This window comes from Notamacropus eugenii, chromosome 4 (genome assembly GCF_028372415.1).
Source record: "Notamacropus eugenii isolate mMacEug1 chromosome 4, mMacEug1.pri_v2, whole genome shotgun sequence".
NCBI classification, from domain to species: Eukaryota; Metazoa; Chordata; class Mammalia; order Diprotodontia; family Macropodidae; genus Notamacropus; species Notamacropus eugenii.
Genome location: NC_092875.1, coordinates 216,467,339 through 216,486,460, shown reverse-complemented (window position 1 = coordinate 216,486,460; position 19,122 = coordinate 216,467,339). Strand labels below are relative to the sequence as shown.

General features: G+C 35.2%; 1 protein-coding gene across 4 annotated transcripts in view; it reads right to left on the bottom strand.

Moving 5' to 3' along the window:
* The window catches only part of RTTN (rotatin), a 216,018-nt gene that overhangs the window by 110,019 nt on the left and 86,877 nt on the right, over positions 1-19,122 (bottom strand). For all 4 annotated transcript variants that reach the window (XR_011966004.1, XM_072604121.1, XM_072604122.1 and 1 more), the window contains exons 25-26: positions 18,524-18,763; positions 10,759-10,903 (exon numbers count right to left, since the gene is read on the bottom strand). Coding sequence is in view for 3 of the 4 variants with exons in the window: in XM_072604121.1 (XP_072460222.1) it covers positions 10,759-10,903; positions 18,524-18,763 (385 nt within the window). In the remaining variant the exon portion in view is untranslated. The remainder of the gene's footprint in view (positions 1-10,758; positions 10,904-18,523; positions 18,764-19,122) is intronic.

The window sequence follows — 19,122 nt, the reverse complement described above, 5'->3', positions numbered from 1 at the left end:
AAAGGCTGTCAAATGGAAGAAGGATTATTCTTATTCTGCTTGGTCCCAAAGAGCAGAAAAAGAAGATCTTTGTATCTCTAACATCTCATACAGTGACCGGTAGATAACAGATGTTTAATAAAGTTCATTGATTAAATGAAAATACAAAGAAAGATTTCAGCGTGTTAGGAAAATCTTCATAATAATCAGAATTATTCAAAAGCAGAATAGATTGCCATGGTAGGTAAACCCTCCCTGCAAATATTTAAGCAATGACTATCTGATCACTTGTTAAGTACCACTGAAAAGGATATTTTTCCTCATGTTTGGGCTGGCTTTAGATAGTATTTGATAGCCTTTTCAATTCTGGGATTTTCTTGACATGTATCCCAATTATTCTGATGGCAGAAAAGTGAAGAGGAATAAAGAAGTCTCTTGAAGAGGGTAAAAGACAACAATGTAAAAGCTGGCTTGAAGCTTAACATCAAAAAGAACCCCAAAAAATGAAGATCTTGGCAACTGGGCCCATCACTTCCTGGCAAATAGAGGGAGAAGAAATGAAAGCAGTAGCAGATTTTATATTCTTGGGCTCAAAGGTCACTGCAGATGGCAACTTCAGTAATGAAATTAAAATTACTTGCTCTTTGGAAGGAAAACTATAGAAAATTCGGAAAGAATACTTAAAAAACAAAGACATCATTTTGCCGACAAAGGTCTGTATAATCAAAGCTATGGTTTTTCCAGTAGGAATGTATGGCTGTGAGAGGGGGACTATATGGTAAATTAAGCCTCACAGAATCAATGCTGCTTTTGAACTGCGATGTTAGAGAAGACTATTGTGGGTACCTTGGACAGCAAGGAGGTCAAATCAGTCAATACTTAACAAAATTAATTCAGGCTACACACCGGGAAGGTCAAACACTGAAACTAAAACTTAAGTACTTTGGCCACATAATGAAAAGACAGGACTCACTAGAAAAGACTCTAATGTCAGGAAAGATTGAAGGCAAAAGGAAAAGGGGTTGAAAGAAGATGCGATGGATAGATCTCATAGTGGCATATAGCCATTACTTTAAAATATATATTGCTTATGCTTTGTATCTAGAAAGACTGCTTTTTAAAATGAGATTTTTTTTTTTTTAGTTTTTAACATAACTAAAATTTATATGTCAAAATTCAGATTAAATGAACCTTTAGGAGTATTAGTTCTAAGAAAGCAGAATGAATTGCCTTTCCTCAAGTACAGTGCAAAGGAGGAAACAGATTGATCTAATTGGTGCCTATTGATCACAAGTATCTACTCATTCCTGAAATCTTTGTCTTTGGACATCAGTATTCAATCCTAATTTAAACCATCTACTTGGGTCATTATTTTTTCACTGATGACCTCAAAAACACAGTGATTTCTATAATGATGGCTCATTTTCTTTTTCACACACTACTTTTCCTCTTCATATCCAATTTCACACTCATCAGTGAAAAGTCAGCTGAGAAGTTTGCAATTCTATGTAATCCCAAAAGAAAAAAAGCAACCTTTTTACAATTAAAATTTTTAGAACAATTTTGAACAGTCATTTAAGATGAAGATGATCTTCACCTAGATCATCTTCATCTAGAAGAATCAAAATGTTTAGCTATTGTTAAATATGATCAACACAATTTTTTTATTTTTTTTGTTGTTGTTTTAGGGAGGGGGAAAGACAAGGCAACTGGGGTTAAGTGACTTGCCCAAGGTCACACCTGTAGTAAGTGTCAAGTGATTGAGGATGGATTTGAACTCAGGAACTGCTGACTCCAGGGCCAGTGCTCTATTCAATGTGCCACCTAGCTGTCCCCTAAATATAATAAACAACTTAATACAAATAGTAATTTAAGTAAGATGGGAAAATTCTGGATTAAGTCCAGTAAACATGTTGTTTACAAATTTTAATGTCCCTACACAATATATGTACAGAAATTTCAAATTTAAGAGTTTATGTTATCCCTCCTCTCCTCCACCTTACTGATTTCTCTTCAAATTTTGTGAATTAAGCAGTAATTTTCTAATGTTTCTGCTAAGTATGCTTGAGGTTATCTTTTCCTACTCTAACATTTATAGCATTTTTTACATGTAGTATCATTGAAACAACCCTTCTGATGTACTACGTCTGTGACTTAGTTAAATCTTTTCTTACTCATTTTAGTCTTTCCAAATAATTTAGAAAGATACAAAGATATTTTATTAGAATTTCTACAAGCGTTTCTCTTGCCTGAGCATATTTTCTGGTTTCTTTTTGTTTGGGTCATCTCGCTCCATTTATTAATTTTAAATCCACTAGGCATTACTTAATTCCACTATACTGATTTTCAAAATCATTATTCTTAACACTCTAGTAGTTGCCTCGGGAATGAACTAAAAGAATATAGAAGTTTTTGACATTATGGAAAGCTAAATAATTAACCAAAACATTATTTAATATTATTTTAAGAAGTTACAAATAAAAAAGCAAAAGAATTCTAAAGATTTTTGGGTAAATGCAATCGCAAAGAGTGCCTTTAATAGACATGATTGTACCTTCAAATCAAAAATTTTATTGTGTACTACAGTACTTATAGCTTCATCATGTTACCAGTCCAGTGTGTATGCACATACACATACACACAAACACACATATTATAAAAATGTTATCAAAGAAATGTTAAAAGCAAAAAACTATATCTATATTTGCACATAAGCACATGTGTATATATATATATATATATATAAATATACATTTTCTCTTAATATTTCTTTGATAACACTCAACTCTATTTCTCTTCAATAATTCCTCGCTTATAATTGGTTGAAATCTGCCCAAACTCACCATGTCTCCTCATATTCTCTATGTTTTTCAATTTCAGTTTTTTGGAGACTTCAGTTATATGACTGACATCAATGTATTACAAAAATATGCTATTGTTTCAGGGAGAATCTTGAAATTATTACCTAGCCTGCTCTACTGCTTAATTTTGGGGCCAACTTATTTCCCACGTATTAAAACTTGAAACTGTAATAAGACCTTTGAGATGCTATATGCATCTGTGGATATACACACATATATGTGTATAAACACACGCATATATATGTGTATGCAAATATAGACACAAACTGATGGGATAACTCAAGAAGCTTTCTAACCAAGGGCAAATAATATTCTGAACAACATATTATATTGTCTACTTAGTTTTTCATTTGTATCATTAGCACAAACATCAAAATGCATATGAGTCTCATTTAGAACAGTCTGCAATGTTATGGGGCTTGATAAATCAAGCATGACATCACCTATAAATAGAAGCATATGAAGAATCTCACTGTCCCTTAGAACTCTAAATCTGTGATCCTACAATTTACATAGGAAGAACCTATTCAACCAGTACCCAGATCTCCTCCATGACAGTGAAGAATATCTTTGGCAAGCATATTGTTTGATTTCTCACCAAATACTTATTAGTGGATAAAGAGTCAATCAATTATTCAATTAAGCCTCTATTAAGCACTACTTATATTAATATGAGGGAAAAAAGAAAAAAATAGGCTGGTCATGTGATAAGATCAAGAAAGAGAACCACTGGGCAGTCCATGTGTTCTACAGGTAACCCTTCAAAAATCAAAAAAGTGCCACCATTCTGGGAGAACTCCTTGTGGTAAATTTACAGGAGAACACAGAGAAGAGAACCACAGGATGGGCAGGCAAGGTAAGGTTGTGATCGTTACTAGATGAAATACCCACATTAATGAGATTTGTATGTCCATTTAGGTATTTATATGTATCAAATGCAGGACTTTGGTCCTAGGGCTTCCTGGCATGCAGGCCAATTCCCCTAACTACTAATGCTAAGCTACTCCTTCAACAATAGCTTGATTAAATGTATCAGGCTGCACCACACATTTCCTTTTCATTTTTATCCTATTTTCCAATATGGTTTTGGTTTTTATTTTTCTAACAAGTTGATGATCTGACTATATAGTCAGCTGACTCAAGAATGACTTACATATTAGTAGCCAGTTGTTTCCTCTCTGTTAAATGTTAAAAATATCATTTGTGTCTCCCCACTTTCTACTCAGATGACAAAGTTATTTTCCTGAAGCAGAGCTGGATCATGTCATCCCTTTATTAAATAAACTGTAGTCATCTCTTATTACCTACAGGATCAAATATGAAATGTTCTGTTTGGTATTTAAAGTCCTTTACAATCTTAACCTTTCCTACCTTTTCCACTCCCCTTACACTTCACTCCCTCATCCACAGACTCTATCCTATAGCCCCATAGGTCTACTTTACTGTTCCTTGTACTATATCTCCTGGGTCCTGCTTTTTAACTGGCTATCCTCCATGCATGGAATGGTCCTGGGACTTAGAATGATTTTGCTTCTTGGATTCATCTTCCTTCAAGACTCAGCTCAAATCCTGTCTTCTAGAAGAGTCCTTTTCCAGTCTTCTTCCCATTCCTAGTGATTTCTTGTTAAGGATACCTTCCACTGCCATTAAATATAACTTGTAATTAATTATTTACATGTTGTTAAATATATTGGAATATGAGATCCTCAAGGGTGGGGGATTGTGTTTTTGCCTTTCTTTATAATTTTTTAGCAGTTCACACAGTGTCTGGCACAAAAAATGTATGTTGATTCATGGCTCGCTGTGTTATGTCCAGCAACTCCCAAATCTCTTCTTAAAAAAAAATTTATGATACATAGATGAAGCTTCCATCTCACATAAAAGCCTTTGGACTCTTTATTCTCTTAATTGTGAGCCATATTTTTCATCGTTTCTTCCTATGCTGACCTTTGCACTGAGGTAACTGAATATTATGCTATAGGCTGAAATAATTTTAAGAGTCTTATTAAATTCTTCTGGGAATTTCTCTACGTCATCCTGTGGAACAGACATTAATGGCATAAAACAGAATTATCCTTACAGAAATCTTTTGTTTATGCTCTTCGTAGGCAATGTAAGACAATTATTACTAAAAGTAGTAATAATAATAATAATAAAACAAGTCATGTTTTAAGGCTTATAAAGTGTTTTACAAGTATTGTCTCATTTTATCCTCCCAACCACACAGGAAGGTGTAGTGATAATTTATTTTGCTTATTCTTAATGCAATTTTGCTTCTTAATTGGAAAGTCTTTCCCATCCATTAACAAGTACATGTGGGGGCGGAGCCAAGATGGTGGAGTAGAAAGACGCACATACACATAGCTCCGAACCCACAACCCATAGAACAACTACAAAGAAGTAACTCACGGCGAATTCTGCACCCAGAGGCCACAGAACATTAGAGCGAGGGAGATTTCTGTTCCAGAGAGACCTGCAAACCTCTCGCAAAAGGTCCTTCGCGCTGCGGACTGGGCAGCGGGACTGGGAGCTGAGTGCAGCCCTGCCGCAGCCGCAGCACCGAGAGGAACAGATCTGAGCAGGCTTCAGGGACAGGATCTCCAGCGGCCGCACAAGTCCCTCCACCCACAGGTGACGGGGGTCGGTGAGAGAGTCTCTTTGGCGGGTTGAGAGGGGAGTGGGGTGCCCCCATGGCTCGGGCCCCCTCGGGAGACAGAAGCTGAGGGGCGGCGGCAGACTGGGGCTCCCCAAGCAAGCAGGAGCCTGGATCCATTGTTGAAGGTCTGTGCATAAACTCCCTGAGAGAACTGAGCCTGAGAGGCGGCCCTGCCCCCACCTAAGCATCTGAACTTAATCTCACACTGAATAGCAGCCCTGCCCCCGCCCAAAGCCCTGAGGCTGGAAGCAGCATTTGAATCTCAGACCCCAAATGCTGGCTGGGAGGATCAGGAGGCGAGGTGGGTGTGAGGAAAATATTCAGAGGTCAAGTCACTGGCTGGGAAAATGCCCAGAAAAGGGAAAAGAAATAAGACTATAGAAGGTTACTTTCTTGGTGAACAGGCATTTCCTCCCTGCCTTTCTGATGAGGAAGAACAATGCTTACCATCAGGCAAAGACACAGAAATCAAGGCTTCTGTGTCCCAGCCTACCCAATGGGCTTAGGCCATGGAAGAGCTCAAAAAGAATTTTGAAAATCAAGTTAGAGAGGTGGAGGAAAAACTGGGAAGAGAAATGAGAGACATGAAGTCAAAGCATAAACAGCAAATCAGCTCCCTGCTAAAGGACACCCAAAAAAATCTTGAAGAAAATAACACCTTGAAAACTAGCCTAACTCAATTGGCAAAAGAGGTTCAAAAAGCCAATGAGGAGAAGAATGCTTTCAAAAGCAGAATTAGCCAAATGGAAAAGGAGATTCAAAAGCTCACTGAAGAAAATAGTTCTTTCATAATTAGAATGGAGGCTAAGAACTTTATGAGAAAGCAAGAAATCACAGAACAAAGCCAGAAGAATGGAAAAATGGAAGATAATGTGAAATATCTCATTGGAAAAACAACTGACCTGGAAAATAGATCCAGGAGAGACAATTTAAAAATTATGGGACTACCTGAAAGCCATGATCAAAAGAAGAGCCTAAACATCATCTTTCATGAAATTATCAAGGAAAACTGCCCTGAGATTCTAGAACCAGAGGGCAAAATAAATATTCAAGGAATCCACAGAACACCGCCTGAAAGAGATCCAAAAAGAGAAACTCCTAGGAACATTGTGGCCAAATTCCAGAGTTCCCAGGGCAAGGAGAAAATATTGCAAGCAGCTAGAAAGAAACAATTCAAGTATTGTGGAAATACAATCAGGATAACACAAGATCTAACAGCTTCTACATTAAGGGATTGAAGGACATGGAATAGGATATTCCAGAAGTCAAAGGAACTAGGACTAAAACCAAGAATCACCTACCCAGCAAAACTGAGTATAATACTTCAGGGGAAAAATTGGTCTTTCAATGAAATAGAGGATTTTCAATCATTCTTGATGAAAAGACCAGAGCTGAAAAGAAAATTTGACTTCCAAACACAAGAATGAAGAGAACCATGAAAAGGTGAACAGCAAGGAGAAGTCATAAGGGGCTTACTAAAGTTGAACTGTTTACATTCCTACATGGAAAGACAATATTTGTAACTCTTGAAACATTTCAGTATCTGGGTACTGGGTGGGATTACACACACACACATGCACACACACACACACACACACACATACATAGAGACAGAGTGCACAGAGCGAATTGAAGAGGATGGGATCATATCTTAAAAAAAAAAATGAAATCAAGCAGTGAGAGAGAAAGATATTGGGAGGAGAAAGGGAGAAATTGAATGGGGCAAATTATCTCTCATAAAAGAGGCAAGCAAAAGACTCATTAGTGGAGGGGTAAAGAGGGGAGGTGAGAGAAAAACATGAAGTCTACTCTCATCACATTCCACTAAAGGAAAGAATAAAATGCACACTCATTTTGGTATGAAAACCTATCTTACAATACAGGAAAGTGGGGGAGAAGGGGATAAGCAGGGTGGGGGGGATGATAGAAGGGAGGGCATGGGGAGGAGAGTGCAATTCGAGGTTGACACTCATGGGGAGGGATAGGATCAAAAGAGTATAGAAGTAATGGGGGACAGGATAGGATGGAGGGAAATATAGTTAGTCCTATACAATACAACTATTATGGAAGTCATTTGCAAAACTACATAGATTTGGCCTATATTGAATTGCTTGCCTTCCAAAGGGAAGGGGTGGAGAGGGAGGGAGGTAAAGAAGTTGGAACTCAAAGGGTTAGGATCAACTGTCGAGTAATGTTCTTGCCACTAGGAAATAAGAAATACAGGTAAAGGGGTATAGAAAGCTATCTGGCCCTACAGGACAAAAGAGAAGACGGAGACAAGGGCAGAGAGAGATGATAGAAGAGAGAGCAGATTGGTCATAGGGGCAATTAGAATGCTTGGTGTTTGGGGGGGGGAGGGGATAAAAGGGGAGAAAATTTGTAACCCAAAATTTTGTGAAAATGAATGTTAAAAGTTAAATAAACAAAAAAACAAAAAAACAAAAACAAACAAAAAAACAAGCACATGTGACCTGCCTGGGTCACAAAGAAGTCTGAATCACATAGAGCCTATGGTGGGAGGAGCTTGCTAAATGAGTGGCACAGGAAAGGGTGGAACAGGAAGAGAAGGAGCTAGAACAGGGCTGAAGTTAGAGAGCAATCAGAGCTGGGAAGGATGCAGGCAAGCAGGAAGCTGGCTGTGGGTAAGAGAAGGGCATTTTGTGTAAGGGAGCCTGCTTGTGATTTGTTTAATGGAGCTGGTTTGTGGGAAGCCTAACAGAGGGAAGGTTTGGGGCTGCTGTTGCCTTCTGCATTGTTGTTGTGTATAGCTTTCTTTGTTACTATGATGGATTTGGCTTTCTGGTGTTTGAAGAAATGTTTTGGTTCTGTCTTCCATGTGGAGAATCTGTGGTATTTCGGGATTCAGAATTACATTGGCATATTCGTGACTGCTGTAGGCACTGTGAATATTGTACTGGCACTTCAGAAGGTAAGTGCTGTTATTATTCCCATTTTAGGAGATAAGGAAACTAAGGCAGGCAGAGGTTAAGTGACTTGTCCAGGTTCACACAGCTAGTAAGTATCTGAGGCTGGTTTTGAATTCAAATCATCCTGACTCCAGATCCAGTTCTCTATATACTCTATCATCATAAAATTTCATACTGCCTTTGAAACATAAAAAACCAATCCAGCCAACATGTTCACTTGCGTTTACAAAGAAAACCTATAATCACTCTTTTCATTTGACTGAAACATCTTCTGGTTGTATTTATAATGAAAATTCCAATACTGTTATGATTCAGTTCCTCAAATAATAGATGAATTGGGCTAATTTTGAACAAGGATCTTGTACCTAAGAATACCAATAGTTAAACTAATTTTTATACACAGTCTAAAAATTGGTCTTAGCACCTTCTATCATTTTTTACCTCTTTCTGTCACTAACACTGAAGAAAGGAAACTACAGATGAATAAAGTTCATTTTGTTATTTCTGTTTATTTCCTGGATTGCTGTGTCTAAATAACTAATCAACCATTGGCTAAACTATTGGTGCTGAATATCTGTTTACTTAGCTAGGTTGATCGTCTGGCAGAAAATAAAGCCTATGCCAGGATCATAGTCAAAGCATCAAAACACAAATAGAAATAAGGATATGTCAGGGTGGCTTTCAAGTAATTAAAAATAAATGTTAAATGGAATTGTATTTTAAAAATTAAAATACTGTGGTGAATAAAATTTTATTTTACTATGGCAAAAATTTCCTAAAAATGAATTTTTATAATGTATTTTGTTTTCTAAATTGTGTATGTATGGTCAAATTTGCTCAAAAGTTCCTTACATTTCTATAATATACATATATGTGTAAAATTAACATTTTTATGTAGAAAAAATATATTTTTAAACATTTCATAAACTATCCAAATCACTCAACGAATTATATTTAAATGGAAATCTACCTCCTTCAGTAAATAAAAGGAGACTACAGGGAACAAAAAGTGCCATTATTTTCTTAAAATTGCATTTCTTCACACATGATATTTTGAAAGAACCATTAACTCCTTAGGAACTGTTGTTCATCAGACTGGCAGGTTGGTTTTTTTTGTTTGTTTGTAGGCTCCTTAGGATGTGGATCTTAAGGTTACAGGGTCATAAATTTAGACCTGGAAGGAACCTTAAAGTATTTAAAGCCAAAGTGTTTGTAAAGGTAAATGCTGTTATCTCTGTATTAATTTTATCTCCTATAACAAGAACTGAAACCTAAGCTCCTATCCTAGTCTTCTTCTGCACTATTCTCCTAACCCTTTTATTCTTCTATGCTTGTAGAGGTATATCTCTGCCCAATTCTATTTGCACTTCAGTAAGATATCAGCATATAAATACACTAAACAGTTTTATTGTTAATAAGAGCTGATGACAGTTATATAGCACTTGAAGGCTTGCAAAGTACCTGATATACATTATTGTACTCATGTGGCTCACAACAGGCCTACCAGGTAACTACGGATTTCATTATTTCCTTTTTTTAAAGAGGACAAATTTGGCTTTGGACACTAGCTGTGTGACCCTGGACCAGTCAGTCAATTAACTTCTCTATCTGTCTCACTAGGCTCATCTGGAAAATGATGATTATTTTGCATTATTAGGTGCTGTTATGATTGCACCAAACTTCCCAGGGTTGTTGAGGATAAAATGAGATAATATATGTACAGTGCTTTACAAACTTTAAAGCACTATAAAGATATTGGCTATTATTGTTAGGAGTAGTAAGTGTCACAGATGGGATGCAAACTTACGTTTCTCCAGACTGCAAACAATCCATTATGCTTCTTCCTACTATTTTTATAGGCACATGGGCTAGTACCTAGAGAATCCTTAAGAATGAATTTTTTCTAGAAAATGTTTCCAGATGTAGTGGCAAAGAGAACAATGAATTCAGCAAACGGGGTTCTCACTCTGTCCCTGACACTGACTAGCAGTGACAATGACCAAACAAAGTTCCCTATCTGAACCTTAACTGATCATCTGTAAAACGGGGAAAATAATATTTGTACTATCTATCTCACAGGGCTGTGGTGGAAAAAGAGATTTGTACAACGTTAAAGCACCAGATAAATAGAAGTTATTAGTATTAAATATCATTCACATAGTTAGCATCCACCCAACAAAGAATCATTATTACGGGTCTTTCATTAACTAGGCCACAGGATATAGATTCATTTAGCAAAATTCCATAAACTACTCATTTTCCAATAATACTTGAGTAATGATTTTTAGAGATTACTTCAAACCTAAAAAAAGTTATTTCATACATGTAAACTTACATGTTTAAGAAGTATTTCCAGAATCCAATCAAGAAATTCTGTAACTGGACCATTCTTATGTTCCCTCAATAATTTATTAATAAAACACATGATATCAGCCAGAAGCTTCTCATCTTCAGGACAAGCAGGAAGTACTTGTAGAAACCTGCAATGCAAAACACAATACAGGATTAATTGGTTTTTGAAAAATGTTACAAAATTATCAAATTACGAAATATAAAAAATAGCAATCAATAATAAGATGTAGCTAATTCCATGATACGAAATACTAAAGTAATTGGATTATAAATGATTACCCCTTCTGTGTACAAAATGTAATCTTACAATAGTGATACTTTTAAACTCAAAATGACAAACAACATATTCTAAAATCAAAAACTATCATTACATGCAACTACGAAATATTAAATACAAAAAATGATATAAATATATAAAAATATGCATAATATAAATAAATAAATCTCAGTAAATACAGGAATAAAGCAAAGATTTCCCTTTTCCTTGTCACTATCTGACAGAGATCTAGATGTCAACAATGGCAATAAAACAAGAGTAATTTAAAGCATCTACAGCACCAGGGATGTGGTAAAGGATAAGACCCAACTTACCTGTTGGCTTCCTACCCTGGTATCACCTACCAATGTTTCACTTATTTGTTCATAAAGTCTGATATCCCTTTATCAAATCATTATCTTTTAACATTCTATCTTTTCCTATGCTTTATAACCCCTAATCTTTATATCCATGACCTCCATTCCCTCCATCATTCAGCTTCTTCCCTGGCTACCAACCCTGCCTTCACTGATTATATATGTCTCCCTTCTCTATTTAAGCCTTTCATAAAATCAACACTACTCCATGCCAAAAATCCCTTTCCCCCTTGTACTATCTTCAATCACGGCTTGCCAAAACAAAATCCTGGATTACTGCCACCATCTACAACATTCCCTTCTATTCACTTGCTGAAATAAACTGGAGGAAATCACAAAATCATGCAGAATGAGACCATTACAAATTTATGTTATCTGATCTCAAGCAAGACCTGCTCGCAACAAAGCAAATATTCAATTCCACCCCTAAACAATTTGCTATGTGACTCTCCAAAGAAGCTGTTCCAAATGTTGTCTCTCCTCAAGCTTCCCAAAACCCTTTCTTCCTCCTCTTTTCCCTCCTTCACTGTGGACATCACCTCATAATTCACTGAAAAAACTAAGACATTTACCAAGAGCTCCCTTTTCTCCCTCCTCATCCCTTCCACCATTCAATCATCTTCCATTATTAGTTAACTTCAGTCTCACATTAAGTCAACCCCTGTTGCCCAGACAAACTTCTCTGTATGAGCCCTTGATGCCAATGGCCTCCTGATTTCTCCCCCCTCCTCCTTCAACCTCAAAATGTAACCATGTAACCTACAAATATGCAATATATATGCAAATCTCCTCCATCCTTTAACAAAAATAAATCTTTTTTGATCCTATCATCCCTGTCATCTACCCTGCTATATCTCTCCTCCCTTTCCTGGCTAAAATCCTTGAGAACTTTATCTACACTCAGTACTTACACTTCTCTTATCACAGTCTTTTTAAAACTTCTGCAAGCTGGCTTATAATATCATTATATCTGGCTTATAAAGTCATCATGAAACTGCCCTCTTTAAAGTTATCAAGGCTCAGTCTTGAGCTCACTTTTCTTCTCAATCTATGTATATGTCAACTCCCATGGGTTCAAATATAATCTCTATGCATATGATTCCCAAGTATATTTATGCATCCCTAGTCTCTCTCCTGAGCTATATTCATACATTACCAGTGGCCTCTTGGGCACTTTTATGTGGATGTCCTGTAGGCATCTCAAATTCAACATATCAAAACAGAACTCATTATCTTTTCTCAAAAACTCTCCTCTTCCCAGCTTTTCTACTAATTTTGAAGGTACCACTATCCTCCCAGTCACTCAAACCACAAACTCTATGTCATTCTAAACTAAATACTGTCTTTCCCATTAGAAGGTAGGCTTCTTGAGGGCAGAGATGGTGTTTGTCTTTTTTATAACCCCAGCATTTTGTATAGTACTGAGCAAATAATAAGTCATTAATAAATACTTGCTGACTAACCAAAGATAAGAAAAAAGGACAAAACTATCCCCATTTGTGGATGATATTGTTTACTTAGAAAACACTAGAGAATAAGCAAAGAAATTAATTGTGACAACAGTGTGGATAAATTATTATGACACATACACAGATATAAACTCACATACATACATATATTTGCACATATGAATGTGTATGTATATACGTACATACATACATAACATATATACAAGTGCATAATGTTCCACAAAGATAAACAACTGAAATTACCACAGCAGCCAACAGGATTTCAGAAGCCTGAAGACCTACCAATCAAAAGAGAGGTGACAGATGAAAGGAGCAAAATGGAACACATATTATTTGAAAGGGGCAATGTGTTGACTTTTTTTCTGTGGAGTAAGGTGGAAGGACTGAATTAGTAGGGAGTAACAGAAGTTTTGGGGTTTTTTTCTTTTTAAAGGAGGATTAATAATTATTTTTAATGCATATAAGCTGGGATGTTCTGGTAAAACAAGAGATTCTAAAAATGCATTTATGATATATTTTGAAGTTTAATTTGCATGATTAACATTTTCTTCATCACTTTCTTAAGTCTAAGTAATTACAAAACAAAAATTTGTAGCATTTGCTGATATCCCAAAGTGTAAATGCTCACACCAAAAATTTACCAGTTGAGTTAGTGTGAACCAACTCCATCACACACCTGCATGTAAGAAAACCAAAGAAAGTAAAAAAAGGCAACATCGAGCAAATTTGTTACTTTATTGTTAAATTATGTATATGTATATATGTGTATATAAATATACATCCCCAAACACTAATTATTCAATCAATAAACAAGCATATAGTAATTGCATATTATGTGCCAGATGCTGTACTAAGCACTAGGGGGATGCAAAGGAAAACAATACAAAAGCAAAATCAGTGCCTACCCTCAAGGGACTTAAATTCAAATTAGGAAGATCAGTACATACAAGAGAAATGTTGAGTCTTAAACAGAGTTCACAATTTCTTATACAATCATTTTTCTTGTTTACATATCAAAATGTTTGTATGTTACTGATTATTCAGTTCACAGTAAAAAAAAGAATAAAAAAGAACTCAAATAATTTAAGTACTTAGTACACATGCCTGGGCAATACCAATATAAGAAAAGCAATATTACCAAAATTATTTCATAGAATTAGTGTTTTACCAATCCAAACACCAAGGAGCTACTTTGTAGAGCTAAACAAAATAATAACAAAATCATGTGGAGGAAAAAGATCTAGAATTGCAAGTAAAAAATGAAAAAAAAAATAGGAGAAAGGAAATAGGACTTTTAGACCTAAAATTATGCTCTAAAGCAGTTATCAAAATTATTTGGTATTAGTTAAGAAATAAAAAAAGTAAATCAGTACAAAGATTTGATTATGAAGAAATAGAATCAACAAATAGAATCAATTCAAGTATTTGATCAACATGATAACATGAATTACTTGGTGAAAAACTTCCTACTAGACAAGAATTACCAGAAAATATTTTGACAGAAATTAAGCTTTGATAAATATCTTCCATCATATATTATATTATATCCAAATGGGAATGACCTAAATATCAAAGACCAGAACATTTTTTTAAAAGTTAGATTCACAGCTATGGCTAGAAAAATACTTCACCAAAAACGGATAGAAACAATCACAGGGCATAAAATGGATAATTTTAGTCATATGACATTGAATATCTCTTGCCCAAACAAAAGTAATACAACGAGGATGAGAGGAGAAGTAATCATCAACTGGGGGGAAAAATAGCCTTTGTTTCAAGAATCTCTGCAAGGGTGTAGGAGGGAACTAACAAAAATATTTGAGACAAAGATCCATTTTACAATGGATAAATTAACAAAGGATACAGAGTTGTCAAAAGAAGTGCAAAGTGTTAGCAATTATATCAATATATGTCTCCAAGTCAATTAGAAGAAAAATGAAAAAAGAAAAACCCAAACTAAGGTTTCACCTTACAAGAACAGTTAGCATCAGAGGAGTTGCTGGAAGATAGGCATGTTACTATTCTACTGGTCAAACTGTTCATTGGTCCAACCATTCTGGAAAACAATTTGGAATTGTGCTAAGAAAATTATTATAATCTATCCTTTGACTCAGAGACTCTACTACAAGGCATATAGCCCAAAGACATAAAAAAGTCACATACATTAAAAAAAAATTTCTTTTCAGCAGCACTTTTCATAGTAGCAAAGGACAGATGCCTGCTAATTAGTGAATGAATAATTAAATTGTGTACATGACTGTGGGAAGATAGAAAACAAAGTAAACAAAATTAAGAAAAAGTAAACAAAACTACAACATGCAAGAAAACAATGCAAATGGAAAGAATAACAAAACAATCAAAACTGAATGCTGTGAAATTATAATAACCAAGTTTAATAGCAAAGAAGAAATGTGGCAATATTCTCCCCTCCCTTCTCTCTCCAAGATGGTGGGGAACTATAAGTGTGGATCATGTAGTGCGAATAATTTCAGATTTAATGTGTGGATTTTTTTTAAAATTTCTTCCCCATATTATTCTTTGGGATAAGAGATGGCTCTCTGAGAGTAAGAGAGAAAGATATATTAGGAAGTATGGGTGATGGAAAAACAAGATATTAATAATAGTTAACTATTTTTGAATTTTAAAAAATTGATTTGATTTTTAAAAGATTTGCTAAGCTCCCAGAAAAACATTATTAAAAAATACCTATTCACAAAATTATAAAAGAAAATTGCCCAAAACTATTAGGACCAAAGGGAAAAGTATAAAGACATAATCCACAGTTCACCCAAATGAAATGAAATTCAAAACTTAACAACCCTATACATATAAATAAAAAAAACTTTCCAGTACTTTAGATAAAAGAAAAAAATATTGCAAGCTAAGAAGAAATTAATCAGTTAACAAGGATTTATTAAGCACATGTTACGTATTAGATGTTGAGAACAGGAGAAAAAGAAGAAAAAGAAACAATTCTTGACTTAAGGAATTACACACTATCTCAGAAGGCTATATGTTAGGTCCCCTAAATCCAAATACAAAATTTTTTTATTTTTAATTTAACATAGAAACTATTTAAAACCACATTTTACCATATACACTTGCAGAGTAAGATAAACATTGAAAGTACCTTGACTTTTTAAATACAGACATGTGATCAGTTCAACTTATTAAAAATTATAACCTATGACATACCTTCTATATCCAAAGGGGGTGTCACATTCTAATCATTCTATAGAATTTAGACTAGTAAAAGAAACTATTTTTATGAGTAACTTTATGAAAGACATATTAATGTAATACATACTTCTAAATTGCTCATCCTATTTATATGATATTTGATCCATGTATCCCATACTGATAATAAATAAGTTTCTATGATTAGATGTTAGGTCCAACTAGAAGAAATTAACAAAATTATCAGAAGCTAATGAACAGCTTTTTTAAAAAGTTCAACAATATCATAAAATTGCAAAACTTCCAAGTTTTGCTATCTAATCCAATACTTAATTGACACAGGATACCTATTAAGTTATCTAAGAAATGACTACCCAGTTTCTGTTTGAAAATCTATAGTGAAGAGAAGTCCACTGCTTCAGCCCATTCCTGTTTTGAATAGTGCTAAGTGTAATAATGGTCTTCCTTTCATCATACCTAAATTTATTTCTTTTTTCCTAGTTCTGCTTATGTTGTGCCAGGTCAAACAAATCTAACCCCTATTCTACAGAATAATGTGTCAAACACTTTACGGAACCTGTATGTTAAATTTTTCCTTCTCAAGAATAAATATCCAGGACACTGAAACAATATTTATAAATTCAAGTTCATGAATTTGAAATCTTTCAACACCTTGGGTGCCCTTCTCTGGACACTTCCTGGATTACTGATGTCCTTCCTTAAATGAGATACCCAGAAATGAATTCAATACGGTAAATGGAATCTGACCAGGCAGAACACAACAAAAATGTCAGCTCTTTATTCCAGGATACACTACCTGTCTAAAGCAGCCCAGGATTATATTTACTTTTTGAGAGGTATCACAGCACACTGTTGAGTGATACTGTAGCTTGTAGTCCACTAAAACTCCCAAATTATCTTTCAGATAAATTATTGTCTAACCAAGTCTCCCAAATCTTATCATAATAATAGCTATCATTTATATAGCACTAGGATTGCAAAGAACTTTACAACAACCTCATAAGATGGCAACAACCTTGTAAAGTATTGCCATTTTACAGATGAGGAAACTGATTTATCTTACTTACAATGTTTATCTTGCTCCACATGCACATATGACAAAATGTGGTTCTAGTTTAACATTTTTGTATTTAATGTTAGGAGATCTAAATTCAAATCCTACTCTTACACTTACCATAATTTTGGACAAATAATTTAACTTCTATGGACATCAGTTTCCTCAGCTGCGAAAAGCCAAGCTATCTGTTCAGGGTCACAAAGCTATTAAGTGTTTTAAGTCATCCTGACTCTAAGTACAGTCCTCTCTCTCTTCATCAGAGCTCTTGAAATCTGCTGTCCCAAAATCTAAGGTACATGTCCAACTATTCCTAGCTTTCTTCTATTCCAAAGGCTGAACAGCCAGTTCTCCACAAAATTCCCTTTTCCACATCAGCAGCCAGTTCCATCCTTGTTGCTGAAAATTAGATTTACCTTTATTGGTTCCTTCACATTCTGAAGAATGAAATTTCATTAAAGCAAGTCAAGCAAGTATTTGCTCTGCTCTGGCAAAGAGAATACTAGCAGACATCTAAATAACTTAAGTGTCTCATCTCTGTTATATACTGCTCATATATGAAAGAAACCTGTAATATACCCCTTCTAAGTATTTCTTTCTTAAGTACCTGGCTTATGATCTGTTTCCCAGATTAATTTATTTCCTTCTGTTGTCTATATGGTCTACGGTGGTATCTAACAACAAGATCACTTCTGCTTCTAACTTCACCTACCTACACCTATTCCACAAAGCTTGCCCCCTTCTGGTTGCCAGATTTCCTCATGAGCATATCTTCTTAAAGGGCAACTAGGTGGCACAGTGGATTGAGTGCCAGGCCTGGAGTCAGGAAGACTCATCTTCTTGAGTTCAAATCTGGCCTCAGTCACTTACTGTGTGACCCTGAGCAAGTCTGTTTGCCTCAGTTTTCTCTTCTGTAAAATGAGGACAAGGACATAGCAAACAATTTCAGTATCTTTATCCAGAAAACCCCTGGTATGATCATGAGAAGTCAGAAACTACTGAAGACTGAACAACAAAATATCTTAATATGCAACCTCCCCCTCCTCTTTATCTACCTTATAGCCTCTGAATAAGGGATTCCACAGCCATGTTTGCATCACAGGTATTATCACATCAAGTCTCAATGATTTCTATGGGGTTACATTGCCAGACAACTTACATCAGGATCTCTAGCTCACCACTGCTTAATTAGAATTTTTATGTGTTTATTTATTCATTTATGTATTTATTGTTTGTATATCAAAGAGTAGGTGGGGTTTTTTAAAAATAATAATGAAAAAGATTCTCTTTATGAGATCTACACTGGGATCACATATTTTCTTCAAAGATTCAATGCTAAACACAAAAATAATCTGCTATATTTTTATAACTAGAAGTCTTGATTTTAAACTGACCTGTTTAGCTCTTGGTGCCAAGCAGAAGTCTTTAAGACAGCACCACAAGGGCCATTAACACCCTTGAAAGAAAGTCTGTCATTTAGAAGATATAAGTTCATTCTAGTGACAGCGGCCTTGACTCCCTCATGGCCTTCAGCTTGAATAATAGAAGAGCGACAATCTTCCAATCCACTATCTGTGTGTATAATCTTTAGAGTAAGGATGTCTTCTGTGGATAACTTCAGTGAATCTAAAATTCTGAAAAAAAGAAAATTCATACGGAAAATTAACAGACCATGTAAAGCATTTCTCTCCTAACAGCAAGAAAGAAAATTCAAATTTTAGTATACATGTAACATCCGTATTCATGAGCCTCAGTTGCCTTAATTTTCTTGAGTTGTAAGGTTAGTTCATAAGGAAAAGCAAAATAGTTGCTGTGTGCATAGTTTAGCGCTATACACTAGCACTTATGTATCATACACACTGCCCGTTCTCATAATAGCATGATGAAATGATATTCCTTTGGTTGAATAATGCTTCTAGAAAAAAAATCTATTTACTTTTATTAGGGAGCTCTAGACATTTACCAAATTGCTTAATTTTAGATAATGTATGCA